The sequence below is a fragment of the Diabrotica virgifera genome, chromosome 4 (genome assembly GCF_917563875.1).
Source record: "Diabrotica virgifera virgifera chromosome 4, PGI_DIABVI_V3a".
NCBI lineage: Eukaryota > Metazoa > Arthropoda > Insecta > Coleoptera > Chrysomelidae > Diabrotica > Diabrotica virgifera.
In genome coordinates, this window is record NC_065446.1 from 20,646,738 (window position 1) to 20,664,734 (window position 17,997).

Consider the following 17,997-nt stretch of genomic DNA (forward strand, 5'->3'; position numbering starts at 1 on the left):
TGAGTGGAAGGATAACTCAAATATTATTATATGAGTTATTTTAAAGCAATTTCTGCAAAAAAATATGAGTCACCTCTCAACATCCAAATGTATCTACTAATATTTTTACAGAGGCGCCCAGGTCTAAATTGCGCTTCTGGTAGAATATGTAGTATTTCGGGTCTAGGACGTTTCATCGCCGCCGTTTCGATGCCGCCAGTTCGATGCCGATGCCGGCCGATTCATCGCCAGTCAATTAATCGCTATCTGATATATTTCCGAATTTTCGACAGTTACAATTATTAGTTATTTTTAGTATTAATTAGGAATTCTAGGAAATGCGAGATATGACGGCGATAAAATAGACTGGCGATGAACCGGCGGCATCGAAACGTCCCATTCCGAGTATTTCTGCTTCTTCTTCGAGCATTCGAAATATATCTGCTAGTAGTAAGCGTAATGGCCTGCAACTCTGTGGAAAAATGCTGTTTTTTCCTGGTTTGTGGATTGTGACCACATGGACTTCCTTCTATCGAATAGGAAATCTTTATCTCATCATTATGTTTATTAGGTTGGTCAGATAAACGACTGCTTCCGCTGGGAGGTATTTTAGAGCCCTGTTGGTTATTTCGCTCTTTCTTTGGTGATGTTTTTTGGATCAGGCTTTTCTCCAAAATTATTTTCTGGTAAACTCAACCTACCTTGGTTTCACACTCACAAACAGAAAATTACCACTAATTACTTACTACTCTACTACTTCTAGAACACCTTCAAGAATAATTCAGGTAAAAGGTAGGTGCTATGCAGATGCAATCTTTTTTCTCAGATAAAAAACATATCTGTAAATAATTTGTTTCTTATAATAAATACTTCGATAATTCTATGATATAATCGTCTCTGTATCTGGAATATAATATGCTAATGACAAATTGATTGATAGGATATCAGATTGATATAAAAACAGTATATTATAGGTACAGATAAATTATAATATGTCAGTGTATTGTTCAGTTTTGTCGTGATTTTTTAATGGAAGTACATATACGAATTTTAATTCATTTTTAGTTTGTGGTTCTAATGAGACGATAATACAATTGGAAGATGCTGGTAATAAAAAAGATGTATGTATTGAATTATTTGAAATATAAAGAAACCTCGAAAATAAAATTACCTATATAAAATAAAAAAAAGTACCTATATAATGCAACGAGCGTTTAATGATGGTCAGTATGATGCGAGTATAGATACGATCATTATTGGCCGCGTAGTGGCGAACGTCGTATAGAATACGAACATCATAATGGCAACTAAATGCGAGTAGTATACATAATTTTTTCTACGATCATTCACAACAAAAAAAATATATTCAAATTTCTTTATTTTGTAACACAAACAAATTAAGTATTTATATGGATAACCCATTAACGCCGAGAAAAAAATCTTTTGTTTGCGACAAAATTTATTAAAAACCGTTAAATGTAACAGTATTCTGTACAAAACGTAACAAGAAAATTTTTTGTAAATAAGATATTTATTGAGAAAAAAACTGTTCCCATATGGGACCACTAGGCGCAAAACGGTTTCAGAAACTAAGTTTCAGAAACGGTCGATGTTCGTTAAGGGTTACTTGGTATGAAAATGGCGAAACAGACAATGTAAAGGACCACATCATATTTGTAGCACATTGTTCTTCCTCAGCTTAAAAATCCAATGCGTGTGCATCTTATTCTTCTGTTTTCTGGTACATAAACTACAAAATGATTTAATCCCTCGTACCTAATATCTCCTATTCGAGAGTCACTTCTTGCAGCTACGGACACTCTTCCTGGTGCTTTCTGTGGGATTTTATATCTTATTGGATATATTTGGATAATATCCCGTGTAAATTTCAATTGGCTAATGTTACGACCAGATTTTCTATACAACTTGCATGCATTTTTAATGTTCGCGTCCACTAGTATGTAAAAATAGGCCAATACCATTTTTTGGAACGGATTCCAATTCGATACCAAGATACGTCCATCAAATCAATACCACCTATATGATTATTGTATTTTAAGACAATATTTTTGGCCTCGGAACAACAATGTATTTTTTTCTCCTCTGTTGAAAACCTTTTAACATATCTAGTGGCTGTAATCTAAAAAGCTCTGAAGGGCTTGAACCAACATACTTTAAGTAATCAGACTCTAGAAAATCATACACTGTAGAAACCAAATCCCTTTCTTTGCAAAAACCTGCATTTTGCTGCAGCGTGAACATATTTAGACCTCCATCAGTTGGCGCAGATGGAATTGCACTGCTAGTACGGGGTGGATCTAAGTGGTTTCTTCTACAATCGTGTCTTCAGCAGTGCCTTAGATTCTAGTATCATTCGAAAATCAAATTTCCGCGCCTGAAAACAGCTGGTTACGATTTCGATTATTAATAAAACCCGCGTCATTTTCATCTGCCGAATCTTCGTCTCTCAAAATTTTAGTATCTGGAAATTCTATGTAAACGGCAGAAACATTATTACTACTTTCGTTTTCCTCGAAAGCTATATCGAGATCTTTTTTCAAAGAAATTCCTCTAAAAATAAGAAAAGTAAAAGAGAATAGTGACAACAACATATCAAGCAAACCGCCTAGCGGTTCCATTTGGGAACACCTATATTTTTGGCTTATTTACGAAGAAACCAAGATAAAATATTATGAAAACCTGTACAAGTTATGTATTAAAGTTTGTAAAAAATCTTTTGAAAACAAAAACGGGGATAATACTACAAGAAATAATAAATAAAACACTTACACGAAACGTATGTCCATATTTTGGCACAAACAAAACCAACTGTAAATTCAAAAATTTATTGCACTGGAAAATAGAGAAAAAACTTTTGGGTTGTTCATTCAAGAAGAGGTAACCTTGAACTACAAATAAGCCGAATCTTTTCTGCTAAATTTTACCTAACAATATGGTAAATAGACTCCGATGCGTACGCAATTTGTTGGCTCCATATGGTACCCGTAGGCATTAATGGGTTAAATGGATTATTTGGAGATACATTTATGTTTGGAATATTAAAATTTTAAAAATGAATTTGAGGCGTTGAAAGTTTTCACAATGTTGATTTTGTTTTGTACGGATTTCTCAATATATGTAAAAAATGTATTACCTACATCCTCAGGGCAAATAAGCAAAATACAAGGCAAAGTTTTTTACCAGCCATTTTATTGCTGGAATTGAATCTTATGCTTCTATATTTTTATAATATAGGTATGCAAAGTCCGCAGATAGTGTGCTATTTTTTTATAAACCAAATAGAGCTCCTAAATCGTGTTTTTTTTATTATTGCTCTATAACTCCGAAGATTTTAACTTTACACCAAAAATATTTAAATAAAAATTCACCGTAATTTAATTCTGCATAGTGACATGTTTTTTCTGATTTGCTTCGACGAAAATTTCACTCAGAAAATGCGGGGTTTTCCAACAAAATCTTTAATTTTCAACTAAAATTTTAGGTAAGTAGTTATTTATCAATAATAAATCACTAGGTGATATAAAAGATTTTTTGGTATAGACTATATTTCCAGAAGCCGGTGGAAACTAAACGAATAGTTTTGCAACAAATAAATTGTTAATAAACAATTTACGGTCGCAATAATAACCATAATAATTGTGATTTTCCAGAATAACTATGAATTTCGTATAAAAGTCACTATGCCTATGCAACATACTTTACAGAATTGAAATTGGACTATTTGAGCGGCCGCAGGAATATTTTAAAATTATAAACGATTTTTTGGCTTATAAACAAATAGAATATCTCGGCAAGTATTAAATTAAATTTAATTGATAAAACTGTACTAGAAAGGACGTGGCAGGACGCTTTTTTCAAAAAACACAGTTTAATTGCGATGAGTGGTTCTTTAGATACAGCCGGTCAAAGTTGACCGGCATTTGCAACAAATTTATAAACAATTGGATGGTAATTTACAAACCATTACGTTTTTTATCTCGGTCCTGTCTCTACGTATAAATTTTCATATCTCCAAGAGAGTAACAACATACATTACAATAATAAAAACGATCGGTATTATGCGTGGAAGATATAAAAATCCCAACCAAAAACTAGGTTGAAGCAAATAATATAATCCGTGACCCGTCAAAATAGCCCGGTCAAAACAGCCCCGTCAAAAAAGCCCCGTCAAAATAGCCCGGACACAAAATAGCCTCGACAAAATAGCCCGCAAACAAAATAGCCTCGACAAAATAGCCCGCAAACAAAATAGCCCCGACAAAATAGATCGCACACAAAATAGCCCCGGTCAAAATAGCCCCGGCTAAATCAGCATCTTAGAAAACACCTCTAATAAAAAGTTTTACCTTTTAACCGAGTACCATTTATTTTAAATTACTATTCTAATTGGGAAATAAGCCACAATTTACTTAAAAAAATTATTTTATTAACGTTTCGACTACCACTTCGGACGTCATTGTCAAAATACAAAATATTAATAAATTAAAAAAAATGTTGTTGCTCAGTAAAAAAATTCTTCTAATAATTTAATTTAATCTGACTCATTCATATCGGCAATTCAGACGTACAGTATGGTGCCAATGGAAGGAATAAATTCGTTATTTCGTAAACCCGCGACGTTAAGGAAAAATCCTGAAATAGATCGATTTTTGTTTTTAAATAACGATATTCTGTTATATATGTCATACTAGTGACGTCATCCATCTGGGCGCAATGACGTAATCGATGGTTTTTTTAAAACTGGTCGTGTGCTAGCTCATTTGAAATGTTATTTAATTCTCTATTTAGTATTAATATTTATACATAATTATTATAATAATATTATAATATAACATATTTATTTATACAAGGTGTCCAAAAACTTTTTTTAAATTTAAATTATTTGACAAAAAAAGAAGAATGTATGTAATCTATTTATGTTTATATAATAAATAAATAAATATAATAAATCTAAATAAAATTTAGATAAAATGTTTATATCACAAATAAACATTGATTTTCGCTTAAATTAAATGTTCAGACTTCCAAGAGGCAGAGAAGACAGGACTCGAGTTCTCTGTGTTCTCTGTTCTCTCATTTTTATTTAATGTGGTTAAGATAAACATCTGAATAGAGGATTATTTCATGATGAATTCTGAAGGGAGCTTTTTTGTCGGGGCTATTTTGTCTGGGCTATTTTGTCGGGGCTATTTTGTCGGCGGGCTATTATTCCGCGGCTATTTTGTCTGCAGGCTATTTTGTCGGAGCTATTTTGTGTGCGGGATATTATGTCGGGGCTATTTTGTCGGAGCTTTTTCGACGGGGCTATTTCGACGGGGTACCAATATAATCTCAAAGTTCAAAGTCGGTATACGTTAAAAATATATTCATTCGGCTTCCCATGGAGCAATGTTCTTCATTTTTTTATTCCCAAGTACCTTGAGTAGAGCTACCTAACTATAAAGCACTAATAAATGCCGTAGATGTTTTGATTTTGATATAATAAATAAATTTATAATATAGTATATTTTAATATATGATATATTTTATTTTCTCTATTTTTCCTAGAATAATTCATAAGGCATAAATTTTTAGTACATATTTGTAATATTCAAAATTAACAGCTATTTACTTACAGTAGGAAAAATGAAAGAATACCCATGAACGAACATATAAAACACGTTGTAGTTTCCTGTCACCGTGTCACACAAAAAATTGGCCAACGCAAGTACATATAATAATTATTATTACATGTACTTGCACTGGACAATTTTCTTTGTGACACGGTGACAGGAAAATGCAGCGTGTTTTATATGTTCGTTCATGGGTATTCTTTTATTTTTCCTACTGCATATACTCTTTCCTGGGAAATCTATAATCTTAAACACCCGGAATTTTATATCTGTAGTGATTATTTTTATGCAAAGGATTATAACAACTGAATATAATATTATACTTTCACGATTTATTTTAATGGGTGTTAGAAATATACTGCTATCCATCAATATATATGCAATTATATATACTCTTAAATCCAGAAGGATATAGGTATTTATATAAAAAATGTAATATGCATAAGCAATTTGCATACAATCCAGTCTCTAATCCTTATTAACCCTGAACCACTGACATGCGGTATGCCATACCGTGCCGAATATATTATTTTGTTGTAAAATATGTTTTACAAAAGATTCCTAGAACACCATCTGTGTACTTCAAGTGGTGTGTAATTGTACCTGCTCCCAACTGCTGCAGTTTTAATATGGTTTAGTCTTTGAGCTACCTCTACATGTGCCTCTACCTCTAATTTGAGGTAATCTTTAACATAAAATTTTCTTGCGGTATCACGTACCGCATGTCACTGTTTACGTTTCTATAGTTAAAAGCAGTCCAGTGTATTATTTCGCTTTTAGTATGGCAGCAAGTTCATCCATGTTCTACTTTCAAGTGCTTTCAACATTATTTAACTATTTTTTACTTACCAATACTCAAGATTTTTTGTAATTAATTTATAAAGGATCTTGTAGAACCTCCACCATTTTTTTAATATGCATACCTACGATCACAATTTTCTTGACAAAATAAAGTTTATTTTATTTCGAACAATATTTTATTCTACAGCAGTGTAAAGAATCATTTCGTAGTTGATGTACAAAACAAATACAGTGATATAACACAAACTCATATTAAAAACAAAGAACAACGGTATGACATACCTCATGTCTGAGTCTATGTCCTGATCCACGTCATATGGTAACATCCACGTCAGTAGTTATAGTCTAGGCGCCAGAGGGGTCACCCTGTCCTTTTTAATTCTGATGGACACACTCAACGGTTTCTTATGGATTTTTGGCTGCTGATTACGAATTTCGAGGGTGGATTTCGATCAGAGTAGTCAAAAAATTGTTATAAACAATTTAATTGTTTATAAGGCTCTGGCTCATAAACTAAAAGAGATTCCAAAAAATGTTTCAAATAAAATTTGTTCCTTAATAAAAAAATGAAGAAAAAAACGTTTACTAAACTCAAATCCAATAACTAGAACTCAAGATATTGTAAAATTAATGCACAATGCAAATTTAAAATTGTAAAATAAGTATTTTTCGTAGCTTTATCGATCGTAACTCGGCTTCTACGCATGAAAATGAGCATTAGAAGATCTCATTTTAAAGTTTAATTTTCTTAAAAAAATTGGACATTAATTTAATTATAAGGGTTTCAAGCAAATTTGAGCCATAAACATTTATTTGCGGTGTGCAAGTACTTGGAAGGGAATTGAGAAACGATCGTGCGCGAATAGCGGAGAAATATTGCAACTTTCTGAAATAATTCATATTGTCAATTGAAATTGTCAAATTGACGTGCATTTCATATCTACTCTCATTGAAGAAGAAAAATTATATGTTGCTCCACAATATTGATATGATATGCAATTATTATATAAAGGTAAATTTAATTAATTGTGTTTTGCTTGCAGCACTGCATGTTAATAACTAATTTTATTTACTACATACAATTGTTTACGTTTTAATAACATAACCTGAATCTTAGTTTTTCTTCTTAGTATTTTTTTGGACTATGGCCTTAACAATTATCCAGTAACAAGGACTAATATAATTGGCCAATATAATTGAAATAGCGAATAAAGTTGCAGAGCGTAGAAATAGGTGTCGCTTTGCCGAACTTGCACGGTCCCAATACTTTAATTAACAATAATGATAGAAGAACACAAAAGGAACAATTTGAGCTTATAAAAATGTTCGTAACTTTATGTTTGTCCAAGATACCGACATTTTAATGGCGCGCTATGAGGAGCAAGATCGGCTCATGCTCACAGTGTAAAGGTCCACGTGCTAACTTCTCCATGCAAATTTTAATTTCTATGTATATATACGTTATCTTCATTTTTCATTTTTGGAGATCCTAATAAAATTTTATATATTTCTTATATTAAATCATCATACTGTACCTCGTATAACCTTTCATTCTATTTACTTTGTGTTCTATTTTTTGTAGTAAATGAGAAAAAAAAAACATTAAAAACAAATATTTCAGAAATATAACTAAAAGGTCAGCTGATATTATTTATTAAGAATAGGTAAGGCCTCCTGAGCAAAATAATGTAACACGAGAGCAGTTGATCTGTATCTTTACCGCGATATTACTTGACTGTGAGCCGATCTTACACCTCATAGCGCGCCATTAAAATATCAATATCTTGGCTAAAAATAAACTTACGAACATTTTGATAAGCTCAAATTGCTCCTTTTGAGTTCTTCTATCATTACTGTTAATTAAAATATAAATGTTTATGGCTCAAATTTGCTTGAAATCCTTATAAACAAATTCATGTACATTTTTTTTAAGAAAATTATAAATTCAAACTGGTATAACTTTAAAACAAATGAAGACAAAATAATTTAACAAACTATGTTTGGAAACCTCTTAATTTAACTTTAAAATTAGATCGTCTAATGTTCATTTGCATGCGTAGAAGCCGAGTTACGATCGATAAAGTTTCGAAAAATACTTAATTTGCAATTTGAAATTTGCAATGTGCACTCATTTTTTAATATCTTGAGTTGTAATTATTGGATTTGAGTTTAGTAAACGTTTTTTACTTCGTTTTTTATTAGGGAACAAATTTTATTTGAAAAATGTTTTTGAATCTCTTTTAGTTTATGAGCCAGAGCCTTATAAACAGTTAAATTGTTTATAACATTTTTTTGACCACTCGGATCGAAATCCACCTTCAAAAATCGTAGTCAGAAGCCAAAAATCCATAAGAAACCGTTGAGTTTATCCATCAGAATTAAAAAGGACAGGGTGACCCCTCTGGCGCTTAGACTTCTTATAGTACCTATTCGTTTCGAATATTGGCGATCATTCTGGTTATAATTATTTTATTAACTGATGCTTTAAATAGATTAGTTATTGTTGTGGAGAACCATTTAGATTAGTTGTTGTTGTGGAGAGACCTAACCTAGTTAAGGGTTAATGTATATTTTATAAATTATTAAAATATTTTTTACCTTACTTAACTTTATGTTTGTATATAGGATGATACTTCTAACACTTTGGCTGTCAGTTAATTTGGCCATGTGTAGAAAAAATCTAGGTGATGAAGAGGAGGAGATTTTACATCCCGTTCTAAGGAAGTTTCAGAAACGTCAGATATGCCAAGAGCTGTGTTCATCAGGTTTAGGTGGAAATTCATGCGGAAAAGATTGTGTAGAAATTTTTCAACAAAAAATATATATGCAGCTGTCTACATCTACAGATTTAACTGGAAATCACGTTACTAAAAACGTGCCTAGAAGCGACATGTGCCCTGTTCTTTGTAAATACAATTTGGGGAAACCATTGTGCGTATGTTCGCAAGTGCAAAATGTTGTTTCATCGAAAGCCATTAATTTTTTGGAAAGTAAGTATTTTAATTATCATTTATATCGTTGGACTGAAAAGTTCGTAGGCTAATATAGAAATACATTTTATTTTTGATAAAATTTGATTTTATTATTCAATATACCGAATTATCTTCGAGGACGATACATCGATTATAGCAGTCATACAATTTTTCATTACCATTTTTATAATACAATCTGTTTTTAGCCTCAAAATAAGCCTAAGTTTCGGCGATTACCTCGTCATTTGTGCTAAATTTCTTTCCAGTGAGCATTCTCTTGAGGTCAGCGAATAGGCGGTAGTCGCTGGGAACCATATCTGGTGAATACGGTGGCTGCAGAAGCAGTTAGAAACCCAATTCATGACATTTTACCATCGTTTTCATTGTTTTGTGACGCGGTGCGTTGTCTTGATGAAATAGCACTACCTATTTGTTCAAATGCGGCCGTTTTTTCGCGATTTCGTCCTTTAAACGCTCCGATAACGCAATGTAATAGTCGCTGTTAATGATTTTTCCCTTTTCAAGATAATCGATAAATATTATACCATGCGCGTCCCAAAATACTGATGCCATAACTTTGCCAGCCGACTGTTGCTTCTTTCCACGCTTTGGAGTCGGTTCATCACGTGCAGTCCACTCGACAGACTGTCGATTGGACTCCGGTGTTAAATGATGGAATCATGCTTCATCCATTGTAATATATCGACGCAAAAATTTGGTTTTATTACGATTGAAGATCCTCAAACCCTTCTCAGAGTCATCAATTCGTTGTTGTTTTTGATCGATTGTGAGCTCTCGCGGCACCCACTTTGCACAGAGCTTTCTCATACCCAAATATTCATGCACAATATATCCAACACGCTCCTTTGATACCTTTAGAGTCTCAGCTATCTCAAACATTTTGTGGACTTTTTGATGTATCCTTTGTTAACAGCCTCTTTGGGGCGTCTACTGTTTGCATCGTCCTCGGTGCTCATTTCACTTCGTTTAAACTTAGCAAACCATTTCCCAACGGTTGATTTTCCTGGTGCAGAGTCCGAATAATGTTTATGAAGTCAAGCTTTGGCTTCAACAGTATTTTTTTTTCGCCAAAAAGCAGTGCTTTATTAAGACATGAAATTCCTTTTTATCCATTTTATTTAAACTAACACAAGTTGCTTCACTAAAAATGCTAAATTTCATAAACTAATAGCTCGACAACTCTCAAATTTATATGCACGTCTTTTGAAGATTAGGGCTGACTAAAAATCATATTAATTTAATACCAGTAGTGCCATCTATGTGTCAGCCTACGGACTTTTCATCCTACCTATTAATAATAGATTTGTTTTACAAAAGTACAAAATAACAAAAATTTGTAATACAGATTAAATATGTCTAGATAGGGAATGTCTCGACTGTCTACATTCCTTTCTCTTAGCAGTTCAATAAGTTCGGATGTTTACTCTGTCGATTGCCTTCTAAAAATTAATGAAACACACATACATACCCTGTTTCATATCTACACATCTTTGCGCCAGCAAATTACAATCGAAAAGTGTTTCTATCGTTCTCATTTCTTTCCTGAATCCGAACTTGGTATCGGTGGCAAGATTTTAATCGTGTGGCTTATTAAATATAATATTCTGTATTGTGAACATTGTCATCATCTTTAAGGATTACATAACGCACTATTCTGTTGGTGTTTTTTAATTATTTTATTTTTTTATGTATAATGAAAGTGTTATGGTATGTTTTCTATATAGGTTTAACAACTAGGAAAATAAGAACGGAAAGAGGAGATAGACAGGGAGAAACTATCTTTCCAAAATTATTTAGATACTCTTATATTAGAAGATGTGTTCAAGAGGTTAAATTGGGAACAACGCGAAATTAAAATTGGGAAATTAAATTAATCCTTATAAGATGGCTTCATAAGCCATCTATGATTTGCCGGTAACATAGTGCTTATAAGCAACAACACAGAGGAACTAACCTACATGCTAAAGAAGCTTAAACAAAAATCTGAGAAAATCGGTTTGAAAATGAATTTAAATAAAACGAAATTGATGACAAATCAAAATATCACAATATCACAATCGACATAGATGGAAGTGAGATCGAAAGTGTCGAAGAGTATATAGGTATACCTGTAAGATATGTCTTAAATCGAATAAGAATAGGAATCAAGACTAGCATTATAAAATAAGTCTAGCATTATAAAGTTACAACAAGCTATTCATACATCTGTAATCAAGTGTCTGTCGACTGTCAAGTGGCTAAGGCATCCTGGTGACAGCCATGCTGACTTGTCACTGTCATGGCTATTACTATTCAGCACTCCAGCCACCTTAACAGTACGCAGTTATGAGTAACATATTACAATACCTAGGTCACACGATCAAACTAGGCAAACAAAATCAAACGGCAGAAATAACTAGAAGAATCAGAATGACTTGGACAGCAGTAGGAAGACTCAGTGATGTGTTGAAAAACAAAAAGATACCATTAAATTTAAAGAAAAGGGTACTGTATTCTACCAGTTTTGATCGATGGAAAGACCATGACACATACAAAGTTATCAGCCAATAGATTGAGGACGACACAGAGGGCGATCGAACGAACCAGTGGCGGCCGGTCAGGGTCGGCAGGGTCGGCAGTGCCGACCCACACATTTATAGATAGATTTTTTAATATTTGTATCTGTGAAGTAAAAAAAGTCTGTCAGATAATACAGACTAAATTTTATTCATGGTTTTTAAAAGGATTTGATCAATCCGAGTGTTAAGTGATCCCTGCGCATAACAGACTTCTCAAGAAATGAATGATCCGAGCCATTCATCTGACTTTTCGGCTAGCCGTACCCAACTCATCCGTACCTTGACGACTTACACGTAAAACTCAACGAAATAACAAGTCGATGAGCAAGCGATCATACATTCTCTCCGTAGGCATAAGCGGCAGGTACGGCAAATTTTAAGTCTGCCGGTCGGTGTTTCATTTGGAATCATCGGCAGAAATTGTCAAAAATAATCACGCCGTTTTACGTCGTTTAATTGATATTGTAATTTTTGTAAGTTGTCAGGAATTATCATTTAGTGGACATGATGGATCGAAGCATTTGTTAAAAATCAAAGTAATTATAGAGAATTAATAAAATTGTTTTAGAAATATTTACTTTCTTTACACCGAAGTGTATTCGTAATACAGAATGAACTAATATACATAATCAAATAGTTATATTTTGAATAACGTTATTGAATCTGAGATTTAGAAAACCATTTGCTTTTCGCTGGAAGCAGATGAAACTTCTGATTATTATGTCATTCACAATTATCAATTATTGTTGTTCGGTACGCGTTACGTGGTAATATTTATGAAAGGTTTTTAGGTTTTAGAGACTTGAGTAAAAGCAATAAGGCAGAGTAGATTTTTGGTGTTTTAAAGAACAGATTAAAATTTTTTGATGTCAAAAATAAATTGGTAGGGCAAACTGGGGCAATCTTATGACGGCGTTGCTGTGATGTGTGGTGAATTGAATGGTCTCCAGGCAAAAGTTAAAACTATTGTATCACAAGCTTTATTTACTCACTATTATGCGCATATAATGAATTTAGTTTTGCATGATACCATCGTATTTTCTTACCAGTTTAGCTCACCTAAACGGATTACTGCTTTAGAACAAATTTGTTTCGAAAAAAAAGCGAACAGTTTGTCAGACGCGATGAAGTTTTAAATCTCGGTTAGTTTTATCTAAGCAGATTATTTCATATCTCTGGCAGTTTTAGTATCTGTAGCAGATTTTCGTGAACAGCTTTTGGAAATTTTTGATTTTATTATCGAAGGCGACGATTTTGAAAGTGGCGATACCTCGATTCGTGAAGCAATCCTTGAGAACTGTATTAAATAATTACTCTTTTAATATTCTTTTAAATATTTTTAAGACAGAGTTTGCCCAAGATATTCATTGTTGTTCAAAATCAGTCAACTGACATTATTAATTCCAAAAATAGAATACGAAAGCTGGTGCAAAATCTCAGAGATTTTCGTAATGATAGTAGTTTTCAATATATACGCAGTGACGTTTTGGATTCGCTTGATATTTCCGAACCATCCCAAAAAAGATAACGACATAATACATATCTCGAAAAACGAGTAGGTATATCTTGAAATTTTGGATACCTACTATTATATACAGATAGATACTCGTTTTTCGAATTTTGAAGATTTGCAAATTTTTGACCTCTTTGACGATTCAAAATTTAAAAGTTACCTTCGCCAAAGAATTTCCAAGATATTTATTATTACAAGTTAGGTACTTAAAAATTACGCCGATCTAAATATTTTCAGAAAGTGGGATAAGTTACAAAATATGTATGTATAATTCTATGTAGTAAGTACTGCAATTCATTACATCAAACTGTTCATCAATTTTCTTATTACCACCAATTTCTGCCTCAAATAAACGGGATTTATCTTGTCTCAAAAGAATCAACACGTATTGTCGAAACACCATGAAACAAGAGAGAATGTCAAGTACATCAAATAAAAAAAAAAACAAAAAACAACAAAATCTCCTATGATGATTTAAGCCTTTTAGTTTGATGGTATACCTATATGAGGAGACAAAAAAACCTTGCCGACCCTGTTTCCAAGGCCACGAGCCGCCACTGGAACGAACTATGTTAGGAGTATCTCTGACGGAACGTATACGAAATGTCGTGCGAATTAGGACGAAGGTGGAAGATGTAATTGGAAGAATTGCGCAAATGAAATGGAACTGGGTAGGGTACGCGGAACGACAAATCAATGAAAGATGGACGAGAAACACTGTGCATTGGAGACCACGTGAGCAAAGTCGTAGTATTGGAAGACCACAAAAACGATGGCTAGACCACATAAAAACAAGAATGGGGAGAAACTGGCATCAAATACCACACAACTGAGAAGAATGGAGAACTCATTGTCCAGGAGTGGATGCAAACTGGCTGAAGAAGAAGAAGAAGAAGAAGAAGAAATCTTCCACGATTCCCTAAAAATTTGTATTAATATGTAATTTTATCTACAATAGTATAAAAACACACGAACTTGTCTCTAATTCCTTCCTATTTATAAACCAATTTCTTTATTAATATAATGAATCCTTTTTAGTATGCAGCAAATTTTGTATTAAACACAACTACAGGATCTCTGGCTGCCAAAAATGCAGCATTTACCAACAAGCAACTTTACCAAGAAAGTCGGCTTCAGCTCTACCAGATCCAAATGAAATAGATTGGAATGCGTGGTGCACTGTGAAATGTAAAGAAAATGATGGTGGAGCAGCTTGTGATTGTGACCGCTCACCTATGTCGGATTAGTATCTTAAGAATGCTATATCAACATAAAAACAATTTTAATGTAAATTTTACGCATAAAAGGCAGATATAGTTATTTATTAAATATTGACCAAGTATTTCCCCCCTCAGATCATCTTCAGTGACATTTTGTAAAAAAGTGGACTATCCTCAAGATATTTTTTTTATTTCTTTAGTTGTAATATTAACAAGAATATGCAAAAATAATAGTGTTAAATATATCTAAAAAGAAGTGGCCTTAACCCGGGAGCAGTCGCGCCGTTAGAAAAAATCTCACATTTTAACCTTTTCCGTGATAACTTGATAAGAAATTTTGCAACATTGCTTTCCACTCGTAAGTACCTCGAGGAGGATCGTAGTAATACGTGGAAAAAAAATTTTAAATTTTTTTTTAAATTATTTTTTTGTGGATGTTATGGCTTTGGTGAGAACCAATTAGCTTTAAAATTGTTAGAAATAGATATTTTTAACATAAAAGTAAATAAAAATATTATAAAATAAAAATTTGTTTTAAATTCGTATTTAAAGGGTACCCCCCCTAAGATAGGCAAAATGCCCTCACTCTCAGAATTCAATTTTTTAAATTTTTTTACGTTCTGTGTAATTAAAAAATGAGATAACGCGGATTTTTAGCTCGCCACCCCCCCTTACCCCTCCCCCCACAGCCAAAAACGTAGGTTATTAGATTTAATTTTTTTTAGTTGGGTTGCAATTGATTTAAAAATTTCAAAAAATTCACACGTGTAGCTGAGGCTTTTAAAAACATGTCTATTTTTTATGGACCCTTAGGTCGAGTGTACATAACCTCAATTTTTTTTTTAACTTTTTTAAAACCTATAACTTTTTTTTGGAGAGGGCTGCAGGTCCAATTTTTTTGGATTTTGTGTACTTTATCGTAAGCTATCTCTCTAATTTTTTTCAGATTCTTCCGTCAGGTGCGCCATCTTGAAAAATCCGGAAAACTGTTTTTTTAGGGGGTTTTTAGGGATTTTCTCCATTTTATAGACTGCAACATAGATCAACTCAAGGCTTTGTTAATAGATTATATATAACTTGAAATAAACGAGTATTTTAGGATTACCAAAAATTGGGCAAAACACCTTTAAACCCCCCAAAATCCATGTTTTTTTAAGTTATGTAAGGGTTTTTGCGGGCTTAATGACACTTTTTGAGATCGATACAGCCTGAATATTTTTTTTCATTTTTTACGTTATATGTGATTAAAAAATAAGACAAATCGCATTTTTAGCCCACCACCCCCTCCCCCTGTCCCCACAAAAACGTAAATTTTTCTATTTTTTTTTTGTTTAAAGATGCAATTAATTTAAAATTTTTATGAGGCTTCTACAAAACCTATATCTATTTTTTATAGACCCGTGTAGGTCGAGTGTACAATACATATAACCTCAAAATTCCTTTTTTATTTTTTTAAAACGTATTTTTGACTTCAAATCGATATTTTTTTAAAACGTCCAATGAATATTGTACATCTCTCTCTCGCGGACGGCCGCTTTAATACATGCTTAGCGCTTATTTTTAATTATTAAAAATAATAGTAATAAAATAATGACAAAAATTTCTTTAGCCTATTGCAGGGGGGGCTTTAAACTTTGAGTTGGTTCCTTTATGACTTTCATAATAATAATTTTTAATCGAGTTATTAAGCCTTAAAAATGGCCATTTTCGCGTTTTTCAAATTTGAAAATGCATGTAACTCGACAACAGTCAATTTTATAGAAAAATCACAAGATACCTATTTTGCTCAGCTTGATCCAGAGAATCTAAAACAAATTTGTCCGAAGTGAAAAAATTGATTTTTTAAATTCATTTAAAAAAATGTTTAAACAATTTTCCTACCGCGGTACTGCCTGGCACCTTGTGGATTATTTGTTATAAGGACCTGTTTTTGAGTAAGTTTGTGCAAAAAAATTAATCGGAATAATTTACCTAACGGGACAAGCATACAGCGAGGACTATTTGCATTATGAGCCAAACGTAGATGGTTTGTAAAATACACAAAACACAAAAAAAATTAGCAGCCATCGCCAAAAAAGGTTATACGTACCTATTAAAAAACAAAAAAAAATGAGGTTATAATATGTAAACTCGACCTTCGGGTCCATAAAAATAAATGTTCTGTAAAAGCCTCAGCTGTGTGTGTGAATTTTTTGTAATTTAGGTATAATTTAATAATTACTATTCTAAATGCGAAATAAGCCACAATTTAACTAAAAAATGATGTTATTAACGTTTCGACGTCCACCACGGACGTCGTTGTCAAATACAAAATATTAATAAATTAAACAAAAATGTTGCTTGGTAAAAAAATCTTCTAATAATTTAATTTAATCTGACTTATTTATATAGATTGTCCCAAACCATTTTTTCAGTGCGTCACAGATTATCGAATTCTCTCTGTCGTAATACAGATGGAAAATAAAATATTTTTTAGCTAAATTGTGGCTTATTTCCCATTTAGAATAGTTAATTAGAAAAATGCTACAAAGAAATAGCTTCGGAACAACATTTATAATTTAATTGCAAACCAATTCAAAAAAAATAAAATCAAAAAACTGACATTTTTGGCTGTGGGGGAGGGAAATAGGGGAAGTGGGATAAAATTGCGGTGAGTCCTAATTTTTTAAAATCATATAGAACGTAAAAAAATAAAAAAAATATTCAGGCTGTATCGACCTCAAAAAATATAATTAGACCCGCAAAAATCCTTACAAAACTTTAAACAAACAAGGTTTTTGGGGGTTTAAAAGTGCTTCGCCCAATTTTTGAATGTCCTAATATACTCAGTTATTTCAAATTATACATAATTTATTAACAAAACCTTGAGTTGATCTATGTTGCAGTCTATAAAATGGAGAAAATCCCCAAAACCCCCCCAAAAAACAGTTTTCCGGATTTTTCAAGATAGCACACCTGACGGAAAAATCTGAAAAAAATCAGAGAGACAGCTTTTGATAAAATACACACAATTAAAAAAAAATTGGACCTGCAGCCCCCTCCAAAAAAAAGTTATAGATTTTAAAAATGTTTAAAAAAAAATTGAGGTTATGTACACTCGACCTAAGGGTCCATAAAAATGGACATGTTTTGTAAAAGCCTCATCTATACGAGTGAATTTTTTGAAATTTTTAAATCAATTGCAACCCAACTAAAAAAAATTAAATCTAAAAATCTACGTTTTTGGCTGTTGGGGGAGGGGTAAAAGGGGTGGCGAGCTAAAAATCCGCGTTATCTCATTTTTTAATTGCACAGAACGTA

The 17,997-nt window shown here is 32.6% G+C and overlaps 1 protein-coding gene across 1 annotated transcript; it reads left to right on the plus strand.

Moving 5' to 3' along the window:
* Positions 1–948: 948 nt before the first annotated feature.
* LOC126882951 (uncharacterized) lies at positions 949–14,808 on the plus strand. Its single transcript, XM_050648031.1, has 3 exons — positions 949–1,100; positions 9,039–9,403; positions 14,516–14,808. Exons 1-3 carry the CDS (start codon positions 1,081–1,083, stop codon positions 14,722–14,724), a joined length of 594 nt encoding a protein of 197 aa, XP_050503988.1. The 5' UTR covers positions 949–1,080; the 3' UTR covers positions 14,725–14,808.
* Positions 14,809–17,997: the final 3,189 nt, after the last annotated feature.

Bases quoted from the DNA above. Each gene is read 5' to 3' on its own strand.
- LOC126882951 (XM_050648031.1), top strand. From the start codon at position 1,081: ATGCTGGTAATAAAAAAGAT. The intron at 1,101-9,038 runs GTATGTATTGAA...GTTTGTATATAG, and splicing joins ATGCTGGTAATAAAAAAGAT to GATGATACTTCTAACACTTT. The intron at 9,404-14,515 runs GTAAGTATTTTA...AATCCTTTTTAG, and splicing joins AGCCATTAATTTTTTGGAAA to TATGCAGCAAATTTTGTATT.